General features: G+C 56.3%; 3 protein-coding genes across 3 annotated transcripts; 1 reads left to right on the top strand and 2 right to left on the bottom strand.

The window, feature by feature from the left end:
• Positions 1 to 1,745: 1,745 nt before the first annotated feature.
• Positions 1,746 to 3,476, bottom strand: NCLIV_058530 (Tetratricopeptide TPR_2 repeat protein, related; the record flags this gene model as incomplete). The annotated part of the gene is made up of 1 exon (XM_003885409.1): positions 1,746 to 3,476. The coding sequence occupies one exon, from the start codon at positions 3,474 to 3,476 to the stop codon at positions 1,746 to 1,748; it is 1,731 nt and encodes a 576-aa protein (XP_003885458.1).
• Positions 3,477 to 5,124: 1,648 nt separating this feature from the next.
• NCLIV_058520 (conserved hypothetical protein) lies at positions 5,125 to 8,124 on the bottom strand (the record flags this gene model as incomplete). Its single annotated transcript, XM_003885408.1, has 2 exons — positions 5,125 to 5,164; positions 5,783 to 8,124. 2 exons carry the CDS (start codon positions 8,122 to 8,124, stop codon positions 5,125 to 5,127), a joined length of 2,382 nt encoding a protein of 793 aa, XP_003885457.1.
• A 4,815-nt stretch (positions 8,125 to 12,939) lies between these two features.
• NCLIV_058510 ([Skp1-protein]-hydroxyproline N-acetylglucosaminyltransferase, related) lies at positions 12,940 to 16,224 on the top strand (the record flags this gene model as incomplete). The annotated part of the gene is made up of 1 exon (XM_003885407.1): positions 12,940 to 16,224. One exon carries the CDS (start codon positions 12,940 to 12,942, stop codon positions 16,222 to 16,224), a length of 3,285 nt encoding a protein of 1,094 aa, XP_003885456.1.
• Positions 16,225 to 17,836: the final 1,612 nt, after the last annotated feature.

Here is a 17,836-nt window from a genome sequence, read left to right as displayed (position 1 = left end):
TGCCGGCCGCTCTCCTAGAGCCGACATCCTCAAGATCAGTCTTCACGTACACACAGATAGAGGGCCGTGGGTACGCCTTACACCATGTCAGATTCAGGGGTTACTCTTTTTTGGATGCAGGAAGCGCAGTGTCAAAATGTGTGAGAACGCTCCGAGCGGCAGGCGGGCTCGAGCGAGTGTCTCATGAAGCGCCAACCCAAGTGTGCGCGTCCGTCTGGAAAGTGAAGAAAAACAGATTGACAGACCGCCTTTCTGGGAAGCGAAAAACACCCCCTCATTTTGGACGCACCAACACTCTTTTTCCACAACTGCTGTCTTGTCTAGCCGTTCACGACGGAGACACATTGCCCCGTACAGGTAGACTTGTGCCCGCCTGCTCTTGCACGCGGCCGTCTTCGCCCGACGCGTTTGCCCGGCGTTTCTGCCAAATGTTCATTCTGTTCGGCCCCCCAGAGAACAGTGGTTCTGCGCACGACTCTAGCTGCGATGTTTTGAGGTGCGCTCTGGAAACGCAGCGAGGCCACACGAACACGGCGGTTCGTCCGTCTCCAGATGCTCCAAATGCCCAAGAACACATACAGGCGTCCTGATCGCCAGGCATATTCTTCGCAGACGCAAAAAAGAACGCTTGCGCTCTGTTTCCTCTTTCTGCGCTCGTAGATCCACCCCAACGCTCGACAAAAATCCAGCGTGATTCCTGCTCGCCCCCCCTCTGGTCCACCGCGCAGCCAAAAATTGCGCAGGTCCGAACGCAACCACCCAAATCACCTGTTGCGGCCGTTGCTTTCTCGCTCACCTTCCTCCGCTCTCAGTCCGCAGACAGGTGCGCTGCACTCAACTCCACGGAGAGGCTTCAGCCCCGTTCCACGGACACACACCAGCAACTCGCGCCTGTTGCCTGTCCTGAAGACTCAAGCGACGCCGTCCGCCAGATATTTCCCCATTGACAGCTTCGCCCGGCCCTCCGCCACAGACTCAGCAGCGGTCCTCCCACGGCACGCAGTCGAGCCGCGCCAATGGATTGAGGTCCCCTGGACGCCTCGGCTGTCCGTACAGCCCCTTGGCCTTAGAACACTCGGGAAGGCCAGAACAAAATACGGATTTTCACATTAAGCTTGAGCCCAAACCCAAGCCCCCCCCCCCCCCCCCCCGCCGAGCTTAACAGGGGCTTCCTCTGAGAGTCGTTAACCGAATCTCCAAATCTCACATAGGATTTTCCAACATATTAGATTTGGAAGCGAGGCTAACCCAGGCACGCGTGCTGCTACACAGGCCTTTGGGTGCCGCCCGAAATTTCTTGTTCGGTTCTGCTGTGCAGTCGGTAGGTTAGCCTGCAGTCGCGGCACAGGTTCCCCCGGGTTTCCATTTTCCGCAGGCGTCTTGAACTGGAGGCGAATCAATGTCTCGACGCTATCCTTGCGCACGCAGGCGGTATATCCACCTCGGCGCAGGTGACTTCCCATCTGTCCCAACACAAAGCCGCAGGGACGGAGCTTCATGTCTTCTCTCTCCACGACAGGTTCCTCCCGCCGCGCCAACGTCCTTCCACGACCGTCAAGTCCGGCGTGTGCGTCCCTCGGACACGTTCACCAAGTTCTCACCGGAAACAGGGTTTTCCCTTGGTTCCGATTTTGGAGCACTAGCCATTGATCGATCCAAGGAGAACGGGGACGCATCCTGTGATGCGGGCTGCACGAACACTGACTGCAGAAGTCGTCCTTTCATGCCAATGGCGCCTCCTGCCTTCACTCGTCCTCCTCTTCGCCTTCTTCGTCGTCCCCGTCTTCGTCATCCCCCATGTCATCGTCGTCATCTTCATCTTCGTCTCCGTCTTCCTCACCATCGTCCTGCGTTCCTTCTTCGTACGTGTCTTCGTCATCTTCGCCCTCCTTCCGCGCAACTGCCTCCAGCTGCAGATCCGCCCCTGGCGCCTCTCCCACTTCCACCTGCACGGGCTCTGTCTCCTGCGCTACCCCTGTCTTCTCCATGGCGTCTGTCTCCTGCGCGGCATCTGTCTCCTCCATGGCAACTGTCTCCTGCGTGGCATCTGTCTTCTGCATGGCATTTGTCTCCTCCATGGCATCTGTCTCCTGCGTGGCATCTGTCTCCTGCGTGGCATCTGTCTCCTGTATGGCATCTGTCTCCTGCATGGCATCTGTCTCCACACTGCTTTCCTCTAGCGCCTCCGCCAGCGCCTCCTCCTTTGCCTGCCGTAGCGCTTTGGCCACCGCGTGCACTGACTCATCCTGCAACACTGCCTCCACCTGTTTGTTCAGTTCCGCCTCCTGTACTTGCTCCTTCTCCAACACCTGTTCCATTTCCTGCCACACTTGATCTGCCTCCATCGCTTGCGCCTCGCTCACCGAATTGTCTGACTGCGTCCCCGCCCAGTTCGTCAGCCCGTGGTCGGCCGTCGTCAGCACTTGCGCCTCCTCCTCCAGCGCGTGCAGCGTCTTCTGCATACCATCCGCCGGTGCCTGTGGTTCCGCATTCGCCTGCCTGTCGCCGTCTTGGTGGCCTTGCGCGTCGCTCGGGAGTTCCCCGGGTGTCTCGGCCCTCGCCCCTTCAGCACTGTTCTCTGGTTTTTCTCGCTTTTCCCGGGCATGGGGCGGGCCAGCCGCTCCTTCGGCAGAGGCGTTTCCACTTCCGTTGTTTGTTTGCCCCGGGCTGGTTCCGCTCTCCAGCGGAGGCCAGCGGTCAACATCTTTCAGCTGGTCGGGGTCGCCGTTCGCAGTGCTCGCGAACGGTCCCACCGGAGTCAGAGAATGGCTATCTGTGATACCCAGCCGTCTCTGGAAGGCAAAGACAAAGAGATCCCTCGTATGAGCAATGAAGTACTCCACACTCTTCTTCTGTGCGACTGTCGGGAAGGCGCTGAGCATAGAGTTCAGTACATCGTTGAGTTCCGCCGTCACTGTATTCAGCAGCGCCAAACGGTTCTCGAGTGGTTCGCCCCCATTCGCATCCAACAGAGGAGTCCAGTCGCGTCTCCACCGTACTGACAGCCGATTGGTCAGGCCGTTCATTAATTCCATTTTCATCGCGTCCACTGACGGCTGAGTCGGCTCGGGCGCGTCCGGTGTCGGTGACGCCGACCCTCCCTCAGCGACATCGGTGCTCAGCCCTGACAGAAGAAGAGCGGCCACGATTACAGAAAAGAAAAGGCCGCGGCCGTAAACCGTTTGGCGGAGGGATCGTTTCCCTCCGACTCCGAACGACTTGACGCGCGCCCGGGCCGCCAGTCGCAGTGCCGAGCTCGCGGGGGTCCGGCGTTCACCACTGGGCACGGGAAAACGCCGGCGGACCGCCGGCTTCTCGGGAATGGGAAAGGCTCTGCTAACCGTCTTTCGCTCAAAGTTCTCGTTGAAATCACCGAACGAGCGGATGGCAGACGGCGACGTGCGTTCAGCGGGCCGGGGTTCGCCGGGATCCGACACTACCCCTCGTCGAGTAGCCCGGCACGTCGTCTGCTCCATGCTTTCAAATACCCCAAGAAAAAGCCGTGTTTCTTCGAGGAAAATGAACGACATGCGCCCCCGTATAACAATCACAAACTCCAGGAATAGAGCTTCCTCTGGCGCGATCCGACGCAGCCGTCAGGAGGGAAACCGACAGACGCCTGCTACGGGGTCTGCGGCCAGAATTGCATTCAAGTGTACGTGCGCGTCGAGACCCCAGAAGTATGAACAAGAAAACCTCGCGGTTTCACAAAATGCGAAAAAACAACAGCTGTGCAAGGGGAGCTCGATCGTGTCCATAAACAAGGAATGCTGGATTCGTTCTGCCCCCGGGTTCGGGAACATGAGCATGCAACTGGTCCCGTCATGCCATTGGGGACAAGTGCGGAAGGAAGGCCATCTCGCACATCCGTGCAAGAGAAAAGAACAGGGCGTGCGACGTCGCCCCGAGTTCTCGCGCGAAAGTGTGATTTTCTGATGACGTACAAACGAGGAGTACACCGCACCTTTCCGGAAAAAAGTGATTCACTCGTTGCCACTTCACACCCATGAATCTACTTTCAGCGGAGAAACGAGGAGGAGCCGGGTGCCCCTGGAGAGTCCATATGCCCAACATCTTTACTTTCAGCCTGTCTCCACAATATAACGCCCGTAAAGATGGGGTAGGGAGGAGGTGGCGGCGCCTGTCCTGTGAGCACAGAGCTCCTTTTCCCGACCTCCAGCAGTAGAATTTCTCCGGTATGTTTGTGATGTGAAGCAGAGATGTCGCCTAGGTTTTGTCGTTCAACGCAAACGCAGAGACTTTGCTTCCCGCAGGCATGGCAACACCGGACAGCCCGGACGACGAGCTCTCGGCGGACATGTTCAATGTGAGAGCACCTTTCTGTTGGGTTGAGTTCTGTCCTGCTTACCTGTTGTTTGGAGAAGGGATCTGTTGCAAGCCAACAGCCGCCAGCAGCCGATGGCCGCGACGCGTATGTCCCTAGCGGTTGACGTGTGCGTAAATTGACAGGCTTTCTGGCGTAAGGGCCTGAAGACAAAAACAGTGTCATGTCTCGCTGGTCAGAAAGCGGTCGGCGGCCACTGAAGCGTCGCAAGGCGAGTTTTTGCAACATTACTAAACTGGCTCACAAATAGTGCTGTCGTGATGGGCGGAGAGAGGAGTTGAACAGCGCCGAGTCCTGAGGCCGCTGCAGAAGCCACAGCCTGAGCTTCTGTTGCGCCTGTACGTTTTCCCTTCAACTCTGCTTGTGTGTACGTGGTCGGCGTAGCGGCTCTCTGATACATATCCAGGCTTCCGGACCACGCATTATAGCATGATTGACGAAGCTCGCAAAGTAGAACACAACACGAAACCGCTCTGGCAAATATCGCGGAATGCATCCGCTATCGTGTTGGATACTATTTTCCCCCTCCATATCAACAATGGTGCAAACATTCCGCTGCATACTGCCTCCGCCCTATGCGTGTGGGCCACCAGCCGCTCAGTTGGTTTCGTTCTCAGCACAACATAAAATACTCGACACCGCTGCAGTCCGACGAAGTCACTTGCTGTACTCGCTCACGTTTTCATTTGCACACTACTTAACTTTCACGCACAACCAGCGACCGACAGGGCCCGGCGGCTCCATTCTGGTAACGAAACTCTTCTACAGCTGCGAATATGCTAAGAAATATTGCCGTCTTGGGTGCCACTCACGATATCTCTGAAGGACACATTCCGCAAGGGAAACAGTGGGACTAGGTATGCAGCGTAGCTAGCACCATGAGACACCGCTTTTTCGAGTCTGTCAGTGCAGAATTCGTTCCTAAATGTACCGAGCAGCTCCTAGAATATCAACAGCACGTGAAAATATGACAGTTCGTAGAGGCGCGACACGAAGTCTGTTGACAAGTGAAGGCACCTGTGCCACTTTCTTTCAGCGAGGGTCCCGTGGGCATAAGGCTCTCAGTCAGGCGTCCCCATTACCTCAATTTTGTCTCGCAGACACACCGGCCGTTGCAGGTTGAAAGGAGCCTGACCCCAGCCATTCGATAGAAATTCATGAATGCCACTAGAATGCAGAAAAGGCTCAGATGGAGCAAAAATGTTGCATCGTCTGGTGTTCAAGTTGTTCATCATGTTAAAAGCTCGTCACCACATTGGGGCGGAATAGCCTGGGCTCTTCAGACACACTTGTGCAGCAGTGAGCCATGGTTTAGCATTCCGTTTCTCGTAGCCACGCAGAAACGGCAGCCGCTGCCGCTTCCTCACCTAGACACCACGGGAAAATCCTCAGAGGAGATCCAGGATAACCTCAGAGGGAAAAAGGTCCAGTATTTACCTCGGGCGCACTATAGAAACGTTTCTTGACCCAAACGTCCTGCTAGAGACTATTGGCAGGCGATCGATACCCACGTCTACAAACCGTTCTGCCAAGGGGACGCCCGTTATGGGGTCACGCGTCATGGAATCTGCTGTTCGTTGACAAAAACTGAGAACGAATCCATAAATGGCGGGAAGAGCGGGGACACACTGTTCCCCGTCAAAACAATCTCGCGTTTCGATGCAGGCTCGCCACACTCCGAAGTTTGCTGCTGCATACGCGGCAGGAAACAACCATCCATTGTAGGCGAACTCAGCCATGGCGGTATCGACAGCCTGGGACAGGTAGGATGTTTGATTCAGCAGATGGAACCAGGGCTGGAAGAAAAGCTCGTTGAACCAGCGTCGACCCACGTCATACTTTCTGAGGAAGCAAGTCGTCATGTCGTCTATTGTCAACGGCCGCAGCCGACTGCCGCCAGGAGCTTTAGGGTCGTCCCACAGATCGTCGCACTGCTGCCTATATTCTTCGATATAATCTCGAGTACGGTTTTTGTAGAAGTTGACGCATTTGTCGAACTCGTCTTCGATCTCCATTGGCACTAATGGCAGCCGTCGATTTTCACCGAAACTCGGGGGAAAGAGGGCATCATCCAGATCTTCGTCAAAGACGACGTCCCCAGTGAATTCAAAAGGAGCATCAATCGATGGCTCACCTTCAAGCACGGTGCGGTTGCAATATTCATTGTAGATAACGTCATCAGCCATGTTAATGGCATGGCTCAGCTTGGTTGCGCCTGGGAAGTAATCTTTGAATACGCGCTTCCAGTCAAATGAAGGAACCTGGTCGGGGCTGAGCGTGAGCCACTCAGGAAGAGGAAAAAACTTAAATATCAACTCGGCGACACTTGGAACAAGATAATCGTAACTGCTGCCGGCATCTTCTTCGTCCGGACTGCCTAGATCCGAATCTGCAGGATCATCCCAACCGCCATACGGTTCCTCCAGTTCTTCTTCGTCAAGCGGCTCTTCCTCACCGTAATCTCTTGGATCATGTTCATCGGAGGGATCTGACTCTTCATGATCTCTTGTGTGCTGTTCCTCGCGCGTATAATTCTCTATGTCGTCACTTGTGTTAGCCTCTTCTTGCCCGTCATTAGGAACCGCGCCATCGTTTTCACTGAGTAGTCCTGTCGCTTCAAGTCTCTCGCCTCTCACGGATCCCCCCTGACCAGACGCAGCTCCATCGATCGGCAACTCGTTGTCGCGTTTTGCTGCAGACTGCGTGAGGGCAAAATCGTTGACCCGTTCCTCGGTCACGTCTTCTCGAAGTCGAGGACCCGCGCTTCCAAGCGGGCGCCCCTTCGCATTTTCTGTTCGCACGGAGCTTGATACAACATGTTCATTTGCTCTTTTCCGGTACGAATCCTGCCTAACGCGGGACGCTGTGGTCGCTGTGGCTTCAACGGTAGAATCGGGTTCGTGATCTTTCTCTCGTGAGGCGGCGCCGCGAGAATCTGCCCACTCTTTTTCCAGCGCATCGACAGCCATGTTCTCGGAATGATCGTGAATGTCACTTGGCTTAGCAGAGTTCGGAAAAACACGAGTAGTGACGAGGTCCTGTCGATCCACGCCAGCCTCCTGAGGTAGGCCTCCCGTACGTGCGGCTTCTCCATTTCGAGGGTGGTTCTGAGACTCGTTGGCGACTGCCTCTCCACTCAACTGGGACGGTGACGGAGGCAAGGGACTGGTATTCCCTTGTCTCTGTTGTGTGCCTTCAGCTGTCTGCATGTACATATAGTTTGAGAATTCACGTGCAGGCATTCCGGGTGGAGAAGTCTCGCTTCTTGGAGCCTGGGGCTGGGGAGAGTCAAGCGAATCCACTGCGAGGAAATGATGACGAGTCGAATGCAAAACAGGGAACAAATAGACAGGGCGCTGGGCAGCCTGCAGTGCAGTGGGGGGAAGAGGAGAGGATGTGATGGATCTTTCGGAGCCGTCTATCGACACCTCGTGCAGAGGGCTAGTTCGGCCTAATACAGACGCTAGCCGGCCTGGGAGCAGAGGGATCGGAAGGGAATTAGGGCTGTTGCTTACGGGAGGCACAGTGTTATCTCCGGGAGGGACAGAGTCGCTTGCGCCTGTCAAGTTACTCCATCGTAGCCATCCGAGGGCATGGTCGACAATCCTCGCAGGCAACCCGCCGGACAGCACGCCCGCAATCGCATTTACTAGCTGCAGTCGGGTCTGTTGTGGAATGGCTGAAGACGGTGCGCCCCCAAGCTTGCTCTGAGCAGAGAGAGGTTCCAAGCGGGCGACCATCATCAAGATGTCATCCAGCATCGATGATTCGTCCTGCATGCGCACTACAGGCTGATTTGGCCCAGTGAAGGGCCGGAACCTAGGGGGCAGCTTACTCAAAATAGCTGACACAAGAACGTGTGTGAGGGGAGCCGCTTCCAGGTTGACAGAGGCACGAGAAGTTTCCTGTAAATGTTGTTGTTGATCGCCTCTTTCGTGAGTCATCCCCTCGGGTGACGCCACCAGCGAATAGGGGGAATGGGCGTCGATTGCTTTGGCGGATATCTGGACTTCCGGAGAACTGACACGTTGTGGGATCCCGGAAAACCTATGCAGTGACTGCAGAAGGTTTGGTCTTACCGGAGTCGCAACCGCCTTCAAGATCTCGGCAACAAGGCCCTGGCCACCCAGTGAGGACCGCTGGACGAGAGGAGCGGCTCCTAGACTACCATCCTGGAAAGGAATGCGTTCCGGACTTGCAACCCAAGCTCCGTGTGCGATTTGGACTATATTGCTCGTTGCTTGTGCCTCAGGGAGCTGAGAATAATCTGAAGATAGAACATCCGTACTTGGCTGCTCAGGCGCCTCTCGGGGGAGTCCATCTTTGGGTGTCCCACTGCCACTCTCGAGCGGTAGCGGTGCTTCAACAGAAAAAGAGTTAAAATAATGCCCCAAAGGCTGTGTCAGGGCACCATCTTTGAGGACGATGCCATCTCTCAGCTCCTTTGTTATCAGGATACCTCCATGACTAACACGAACACTGGTGATAACGAGTAGTATTGCGACGGCAGCACTTTTGATATACGGCATTCCACGAGAATTGCCGTGGAGTCGATGGCCTGCTACTACAAAGTCTCGCACTGTCATTGTGTACGATGGAGCGATCCAGAGACGCTGGAACGACCTTCTAAAAACAAAGTGAAACAAAAATGCCTATGAACAGAAGAAAACGACCACTAGCTAGTGACGTCAGCGGCCCACATCTGGTTGAAAAGTATTAGTGACTAAAGCGGGGAGGGGGCTGAGCGGTTTGGACGAGAAAGCTCGAACTTCCTAATTCGGCGCTTTTCTTCTGTGAAGCACCACCGTTCCCCTGCGGAACTCGATCCGAAAGAACCTGATGCTAGTCCACATGATGTGGTGTTTTATACGCTACAGAGGCCGTCTCGTAGTTGCCCCAGTAATTGTTGCGTTGTGCCATATCTGCACTCTATGACGCTTTGGCCTGATTTCGCCTAACATGTTGAGAACCGTCAATACAATAGAACCGAGATCCCTCTGCTCCTCTTTCCCGACAAGGCTTTCACTAGTTGCTCGTATGAAAATGAACCCCGTGAACAACACACGCCGCAGCCACGATTAGAGCGTCACTATGCAGCCTCGCTTTAGGGTATCCCCTGACACGATGAGCAAGTGAGAAAGTTCTGGGCTACCCGTAGAAAGAGACACTCGTGTGATTCGGTGAAGCGCAGTGCTGCTGGAAGTGATGAAGCCGCCTGATAAAACTTCTCTGTCTTCACTGTCTTCTTCAGAGCAAGGATGACAATTGCCACCATTCCCCATTTTCCATCTACTCTTGCCTGTTGCCCAAGTGGGTCACAAGCAGGGAAATTCTCGGAAACCGCTGATTAGCGGTGAGGGGCACAAACTCATCATTGAAGACTGCGAAATTTTTGACCGAACACATCACTGGAAACACGCGTCGATCGCATTTTGGCCTCTGCGTCCACTACGCGATTTCAGCACCGAGCGAACTTTTCTACTAGCGTTAACCACATTTCTTGCTTTGATTCGTGCCCACACATAAACTTGCTTACCCCCGCAAGAAACCGCGGATGCCGTGCGAAGTTAACCCCGAGATGGCTGCAAAACTATCGTGTGGGCATTGCACACTGCCGGACCACGCAAGTTTCTATGGGAAGACTGCTGCAGAGATACGTATTGGCACTGAATCACACCAAAGCACTCTATTTCTACGCTTGCTTGCCCTACAGGCAAGCTGAGAAGAGCGTGGTTCGGAGATGAGCGACAAGATTGACGACTGCTCCCATCCAAGCTTCATAGTCTCCACAGCGAAGCACGCAACACACCCAGCCCGGTTTCCCCCCTTGCCGACTGTGACGTACCCTATGCGAATATCAATATATATAGGATGAAATGGTGAAGTACCAGAAGCTCCACACAGACAAGAACGTGACTGTGGGCGGCCCTTTGCTAGGTTTGTATCGACCGGTGGACCACCAGCAACGTGACGCTGGGACACATCTTACCGCCGACTTACCGATTGCGCCTTCGGCTCTTTATTTTATAGGTGGAAACAATAATAGTCCTCTGCGTTACCAAAAGACGGAAGCTCGTGGGGAAAGGCAGGACGAGTCCTGGTAGCGGGTCGGTGGGCCACCCCACCCCATCCACCCAGACAAAACCGAAGGATACGTCAAGGATTTTTCTCCTCTCACGTTTGTAGGTCTACCGAAAATGGTTTCTGCAGCCATGCGGTGTTAGGTTGCCAAAAGTGAGTTTCGTGGGTCTCGCGCCCAGTGCCAGGCAGCGACGACTCGGTAAGAATTTTCTGTTTGCATGCTCGATCCCCTTGGATCGAGTGTTCCAACGAACCACAGAGATGATCGCAATCAGCGGCCTGGGGTTGTACAGGAAAAAACGAACGAGACGCGAAAAAATGACAGGTTTTGTCTTCATTGCGCTGCTCGGATGCATATCCTCTAAAATGGGAATCGCGACTGGCTAACGGTCTTTTCCCCAGTTTCATACTCAGCTGACAGCACCTCGACCCCCTCTCTGTACAGCCTCTCCCGCCCGCGCGAATCCCTGTTGATGCCACTCGGGGGGGACCGCCCGATCTCTGTGGTGCTTTGTATCAATCGACCTCACGACACCCACTCAAGCACTCTGGTTCCTTCTTTCCTCGAGTTTTAAATCCACTTTCAAAGCCGCTTTGGCGACTGGAAGAACCTCGCGCACACTCTGGCGCGCGTATTTTCTCTGCCAAGGAATCTGCGGTCTCCCGCAGACCCGACATTCCCCGTCTCCATACTCGGGGGACGAGACCGGCCTCCGTGTCTCTCCATCTGCGCGAGTCCCCACTGCGCATCCCTTGATTTCGAACAGACAAACGCGTGCCTTCTCCCTCGCTCTTTTTCACCAGTTCCTCTCGGAGAAGCAGCCAAGCGTCGCTCTCGCCGCCGGTCTGCAGACCGCGATTCCCTGAAAGACAAGAGGTGTGCGCCCGGCGGTAGCTGCCCCGCTCGGATCCCGGCAAAATCCTCAACATCTACCCAGTTGCGCTGGGGGGTCGAGGACAAGAAAAAGACAACTGTTTCCCTTTTTTAGTTAGAATGGACTCAAATATCTCTCCACATCGTCAGCGGTTCCTTCCTTTGTCGGCGGCGCCAATCGAAAAGACCACACACCGCTATGGACGCGTACCGCACAAAGAAGCTGCCGCAACGGCGCGTGTCTTGTTCTTCCGCTCCCGTTGCGCCGGCTGTGGAGAATGAATTCCCGGTTCGCATTTCGTGGAGCGTGGCCTCGTACCGCGACGGCGAACTTGCTGACACCCTTTTGAGCGCTTTCCACTTTGCGCATTTCCCGGGCCGCCTTTTTCCGGTGGTTTTGTGGCAAGGCGAACTCCACGCTTCGTGCTGTCTCTGCAGGACCGAGCAGGCCGCGGAGACGCGGGCTGGGGCTGGCAGGAACAAGGCGTGTACGGAACCAAACACAGAGCAAAGCTGCCTGAGCCGTTCTCACTTTGTTCCACGCTTTTCTGCTCCCGTGCAACGCAACGATGTTGCTCACGCTGAGATGAGACACGGACGGCGAGGAGGCGATGGCCAGCAGAACGGTGCGGAGGCTAGCAGGGGCGACGAGGGAAATCCAGGTGACGTAAAACGCTCGAGGAGGGAGAGACGTGAGGAGCCGAGAGGAGAGCGATCCACAAACTCAAAGTGCGAAAGTGGAGGAAATGCAGATGCATCTGACGCGGAATCGCTCTCCCTTGCTGTCTCCTCGCGCCCGAAAACAAAGAGGCACCCTCCGCGTCGACGATACTGTCGTTGTTGGTGTCACAAAGCCGTGGAATGTCTTTCTTCTCGCCCGAGGACGTCGATTGGGGAGGAAGACGACAGCAAGCAGCGCGGCCCCTCGGGGGGAACATCGAGCTCTCAGATGGTGCAGACGAATGCGCATCCACTTCCGGCATCGTCACCTGTCCACTGCGAGAGGCATGAGACTCTGGGTGTTCGCAGACCCCAAGCTCCAAGCCCGAAACCGCCAGCAACAGCCGTGGAGGACCCGGCCGGAAGCTGCGTGAACGAGGAATCTTTTGATTTGTGGGAAGTTGCGCGTTTTATTTGGCATCGGATGAACGGCCCGAAGAGTTGTCTAGCCCAACGACGGAAGATTTCCACCAGGAAAACGCTGGATAAAAAACTCGGGAACCTCCCTGGCCGCTCAGGAGAAATAGTCCGAGACGGAGAGAACAGGCGGGGGAAAACGGAAACCGGCGATTGGGCCGGAAAGCGTTTTCGCTTGAACAAGCAAAGCTGTGAGAGACCGTCCGGAAAGTCTGCCCATGATCTGATTAACAGGACAAATGCGCTAGCCCCCACGCAACCACGTGCACAGACACCTCCAGCGACGACTGGAGTGGCTGCTCCGGCTTCCCGTTCCACTTCCTGTGCTTCTTCCTCGACGCCCGTGACTTCGCCTTTCGCTCCGTCGCTGAAGAGGGCGGCGCTGAGGGAGATTGCCGACCTTCTTCCTCGGTGGCTGCAACTGAGCCTGCGATCTTCTCGCTGCACTCACCCCGAGGTTTCTTTCGACAACGAAGAAGGCGTATGGGCAAAGAACGAAGGAATGGAAGGAGACCACGAACGCACGAGATCTGGAAACTTGCCTTTGCGCTGTTTCCTCCTTTCCGTTGCGCTCCCTTCGTTTCCACCTTCTCAAGAGGACGAGGAAAGCTCTTCTGTTTTGAAGGACGCGGGAAACGATGGAGACCCAAGTCTGGCGCGACCGCTAGCAGACGCAGAGCACACGCACGAAGGCGCAAACCGTGTGCTTCGTATTCCAGTTCTGGAGATCCTTTTGCCTCAGCCGAACAAGAACCCCTTCGCTGCCGCCCTTGCTGCTGGCGGCCAGTCCCCGTCTGCCCCGTGTTCTCGCACGGCTTCTGAGCCTCCCTCGGTTGTTGCTTCTTCGCGCTCGTGTTTCCAGCTTTCCCGCTCCTCGGATGCGTCGGCCTGGGCGCGAGATGCGTCTCCATCCGAATCTGGACAAGGCTCAGAGGGAGAAGACAACGCTGCTACAGGGGAAGAAGCGCACGACGCGGGAAGAAACGTGGAAGACGAGCTCGGGGAAGAAGCGTGGGAAACGGACGAGGACGGAGACGAAACAGCAGTGATGTGCCTCGCATTCATGGACTGGAGAGACAGCCGCGGGCCGTGTTTCGCGCGCGCTCTCTGCGAGTGGCTGCTCCCGACGTCGCCGCTCAGAGAGGCAACAGCCGTCAGGAAACCTGGAGAAACGCGACTCGAACTGCTTCTCCAAACCGACTCTCACATGCGTTTCGCACCGCACTTTGATTGCTTCCTCCTGAACCAGTTGACACTCGCAGCGGCTCTCTCTGCGGAAACAAAACGCGCTCGATCACCGTCTACGCTGTCTCCGCCTTCGCACGCGTTTTCTCTGTCGGCGAATGCGTCTCCGGCTCGTTCGTCGGCTCCTCCATCGGCATGCAGTTCGCTGCTCGTAACGGAAAAAGTCGTCTTGACGGGATACCCCCCTGGCTACGAGGAAGGACTGCCATTTTTCGAGTTTCCTCAGCCGCCGCACACGAGCGGCACGACAGAGTCTCCCTCGGTCGGTGCTTGCCCCTCTGATGACACGCGCCATCTCCCTCCTCGGCCTTCCTCGCAGACGTTCTCTCTTCCTTGTGTCTCTTCTTCTTCTTCTTCGCGTTCGTGCGAGCGCGAGGGCTTCGCGACGCCACACGCGCCGTCTGCTTCTCGCTCTCGGCGTCTATGCGCCTCGGGCCTCGAGGCAGCCTCCGCGCTTCCTGCCCACGGCGGTCAAGAGCCACGTGGCCAGAGCGAAGAAGGGCGAAGCGAAGGAACGGAGGAAGAACGCCCGACTGGACGGAGAAACGAGCCTGGCGAGGGAGGACAAGACCTCGACCTCGCCGAGTGGACCAAGGAAAAAACTGGGCAGCGCTTCCCGGAGGTCTACTTTCCAGGGATTCTTCTGTGCGCAGGGCATTTTGATCGAAACGGACTGCTCCGTACCAAAGGCCGAGCGCTGCGATTCGACGGCTCGGCCTCCAAGGCGGAGCCTCGCGGTTCTGGAGGAGACTCGCAGGGAGCGACGAGGAACCGCTGTTCCTACGCTGGCTCTTCTTCTGCCTCCGCCCCGCCTCTGGCGTCTGCGTCGTTTTCCGCCGCTGCAGATCCTGTTCCGTCTGAGTCGTCCGGTTTCTCTCTGGAAGAAGGTTCGAGAGAAGGAAACCTGTCAATGAAGATGACGCACCTCGTGCGCCCCCCGACCGCCTGCGCGTGCAGCTGTTTGCATTGCTGTGAGTTGGAAGAAGCTCCAGGCACTTGCGAACAAGAGCGTGCGAGTCTTGCCGAGTCGCCGGCGTCTTCGGTCTCGTCGTCCGCTCTGTCTTTGTCGCCTTCTTTCTCTCCATCGACTTGCCTCTTTCCACTCAAGTCTCTGTTTTGGGCAGCGGGCTTTTCCTTTGCCCCAGCCCGCGTGATCAGAGAAGTGGGCTATGACCCTCGCCTTCAATTTGTGTTTTTCGGCGAAGAGCAAACGATGACCTTGCGGCTGTTCACGCATGGCTGGTCTTTCTTCGCCCCTCGGTTCTCCGTCGTGTTTCATCTCTGGACGCGAGCGCGGCGTCCGTTCTTCAAGACTGACCTCCGCCATCTGTTCTCGGAAAAAGAGAAGCCACTCGGAGACACGTGCCTCGCCGTCTCTTCTTCTATCTCTTCTTCCGTCTGTTCGCCTTTCTCTTCTTCTGTCTGTTCGTCTTTATCTTCTATCTCTTCCTCTGTCTCTTCGTCTGTCTGTTCGTCTGTCTCTTCGCGTGCGCTTCCTCCGGCGGGTTCTACGCAGAAGCGTGTCGAGGCTGTGGAGACGAGGAGGGAGATCACATCGACGGCAGAGAGGAAAAGGCAGCGAAGAGAAGAAAGAAAGGCAAAGGGAGAGAAGGAAGAGTGCAGAGATGGGTGGAAAGCGACGCAGGGACGAACGGAGGCCGAGAGCCCCTCCGGCAGCGAGAGCCAGGGACCCGCCCCAGCGACCACGCAAGAAGGAAAGGAAGGGAGGTCAGCGGGAACGTGCGGGGAACTCGAGGCCGACCGCAACGGCGAAGAGGAAACGAAGGACACGCGCGACGCCTGCAAGGGGACGAGAGCGAGGGAAGCCGAACGCTTGCCGGCGAGACTAGGAGCGTATGTCTCGGAAGACGGAGACTGGAAGGAGAGGAAGAGCGGAAACAAGCTGCAATGGGATCAAACAGAAGGAAGCAAAGAGGCAGCGACGGCGGGGTTGGAGACGAACGAAGCAAAGAAGACCGACGCGTGGAGGAACGCGGACACTCACGAGACGAGAGACAGAATCGCCACCACGCGCAAAGGCCTGATCGGCGATGAGCAGAAGTCGTCTCGTGCTAGCTACGCCTCCCATTCCTTCGACCTTTCAGCTGTCGCTCGACCGCCCTCGTGTTCTCCATGGGGTGGTTCACGAGGTCTTCCGTCTCCGGCTTCTTCCTCTGCGTCGCTTCCCCCCTTCTGGGCTGGTTCTCTTTCCCCTGCTTCGTCTCCCTCGTTGCCTCGCTCTGCGTTTGCCTCGATGCTCTCTCCAGGAGAAGCGCGTGTGCGCCGCATTCTCTCTGCGACCGCATCTTCTTGCCCTGCCGAGCTGCGCTCTCTAGGGCTCGGTTCGGAGAGGCCTCCGGAGGCGTTTTGGAGAGAAATTGGCGTCAATGTGGAGACGCGATTCATTTCGAAACGCGCCAGAGACGGCGGCTACAGTGAAGACATTTTTCAGGTTACCGCCAAAGAGCACCAAACACAGAGGGAAGGCGTTCAGTTGCTTCTTTCGCTCCTGAGAGAGCACGAGAAGGAGACGCGCTGCTGAAGCGAGGGGGCGACTACAGCGACACTTACAGCAGCATGCATCAACGCAAAAAGGGACAGAGAGTCCTCGCACTCTGCTAGAGAGGTCGACGCAGATGCACGCACACCGCTTTCACGGTTCGGAAGAGCCACGCAGCTGGGGTTGACGTATGCTCTGCCGCGCTGTCGAGCTCAACCACGAACAAGTAAAAGGACGGAAGAAGGAGAGAGCACTCGGAGGCAGAGAGGCCACAAAACTCGGATGAAATTCTTCCGGCGGCGCCTCGAACGCGGCAGCAATGACAACACTCGCTACGAGCCATCGACAGAGAATAGGAGGAGGTTTTGAAGAATATCGCTGGACTGCCTTCTCAACGGAGACAGTCCAGTTGGGCTCAAGGTGGATCCAAAGGGGACGTGTGTGTCGACTGTGGGGAGGGGTGCAAGGCACCGAGAAGAAAGGTAAAGGCAGAAAGAGTTTTGCGTGCTCGCATGTGGGAGACGGACTGCGGTTCTGATTTTCCAGTCTGGACTGACAGGTTTAAGCAGGTGATTCACATCGTATCCTCCCGCGTTTCTCGACCTACGCATAGAATTGCCAGTGTCAGGCGACAAGGTGAAATTAACGCTTAACTCGGCAATCTGGCAAAATATGTGGAAACGTCTTGGATCACACGAAGCCGTGAAACGCGTGCTTTCGTCAGCCAACCCCCAGACGGATCGGTGCCGTACTGTCTCTTGCCACTTCCGCAAAAGGGACATGAACGCGTCCGAACACAAATTACTCTCCGCATATACGCCTGCCTAACCTAAGTTTCCGACAGCGGCGGTTTGTTCGACAAGCGACGTGCGCATCCTGAGATACAGGCATGGCGGGTCTGGACTATGTCCCGCCCGCATCGGGTCATAGAATTCTGTTGCACGGGTCAGACTGCTCCAGCGCAGAGCATTCAGCAGAAGCAGTGCGAGAAAGGTCGACCAAGGTAAGTTGCCGCAGCAGAGAAACGGAGGTTTTGTATAGGTCGCCTGCCGCGCGCCAGACAATGCAGGCAGCGATCGCCGACGGCAGTGGAGTGCCATCAGACGGTCGACGCGCGCCTTTTCTTCCGTTCTTTTTCACCGCCCACTGGACCACTCAAGACCACAACAGTGTTCGAGTCCAGTACCCTACGGGGGTAGTTCTGCTTCCTTGGAAGCTGTAGCAGCAAAACAGATGGTTGCCTATATCGGCGTCAACTCCGGCTTTCGACCTTGAGTGTCTTTGCTGACTGGATCCAAGTTCGGTTGTGCTAGCACACAACGGAAAGAAACTGCTTGGTGATAGGGCATGACGCGGGGAAACACTCAATCGCCGATGTTCCCAGCTCGAGGTACAGACACAAACAGATGGGCACTCGAACGTGAACGCCACCCGGCTAGCTTCCGTGTCCACCACCCTCCGCCTTCTCGGCCTCCTCTTCGCGTCTCTCTCGCGCGGATTCAGAGTGCTTCCCCCCCCCCCCTCCCCCCGCCTCCTTCGTCTCTCTGCCTAGAGTGTCTCTTTTGCGTCGCGGGCCGTTCCGTTCACCAAACGGGTGCAGAGACAGAGGACGGGCTACACCTCGCCGGAGGTTCAGTCCAGGCCGGTTTTTGCG

Source organism: Neospora caninum, chromosome XI, assembly GCF_000208865.1.
Source record: "Neospora caninum Liverpool complete genome, chromosome XI".
In the NCBI taxonomy this organism is placed as follows: Eukaryota; Apicomplexa; class Conoidasida; order Eucoccidiorida; family Sarcocystidae; genus Neospora; species Neospora caninum.
Note: the sequence above shows the minus strand (reverse complement) of the source record. Positions and strands in the feature narration are given on the sequence as shown.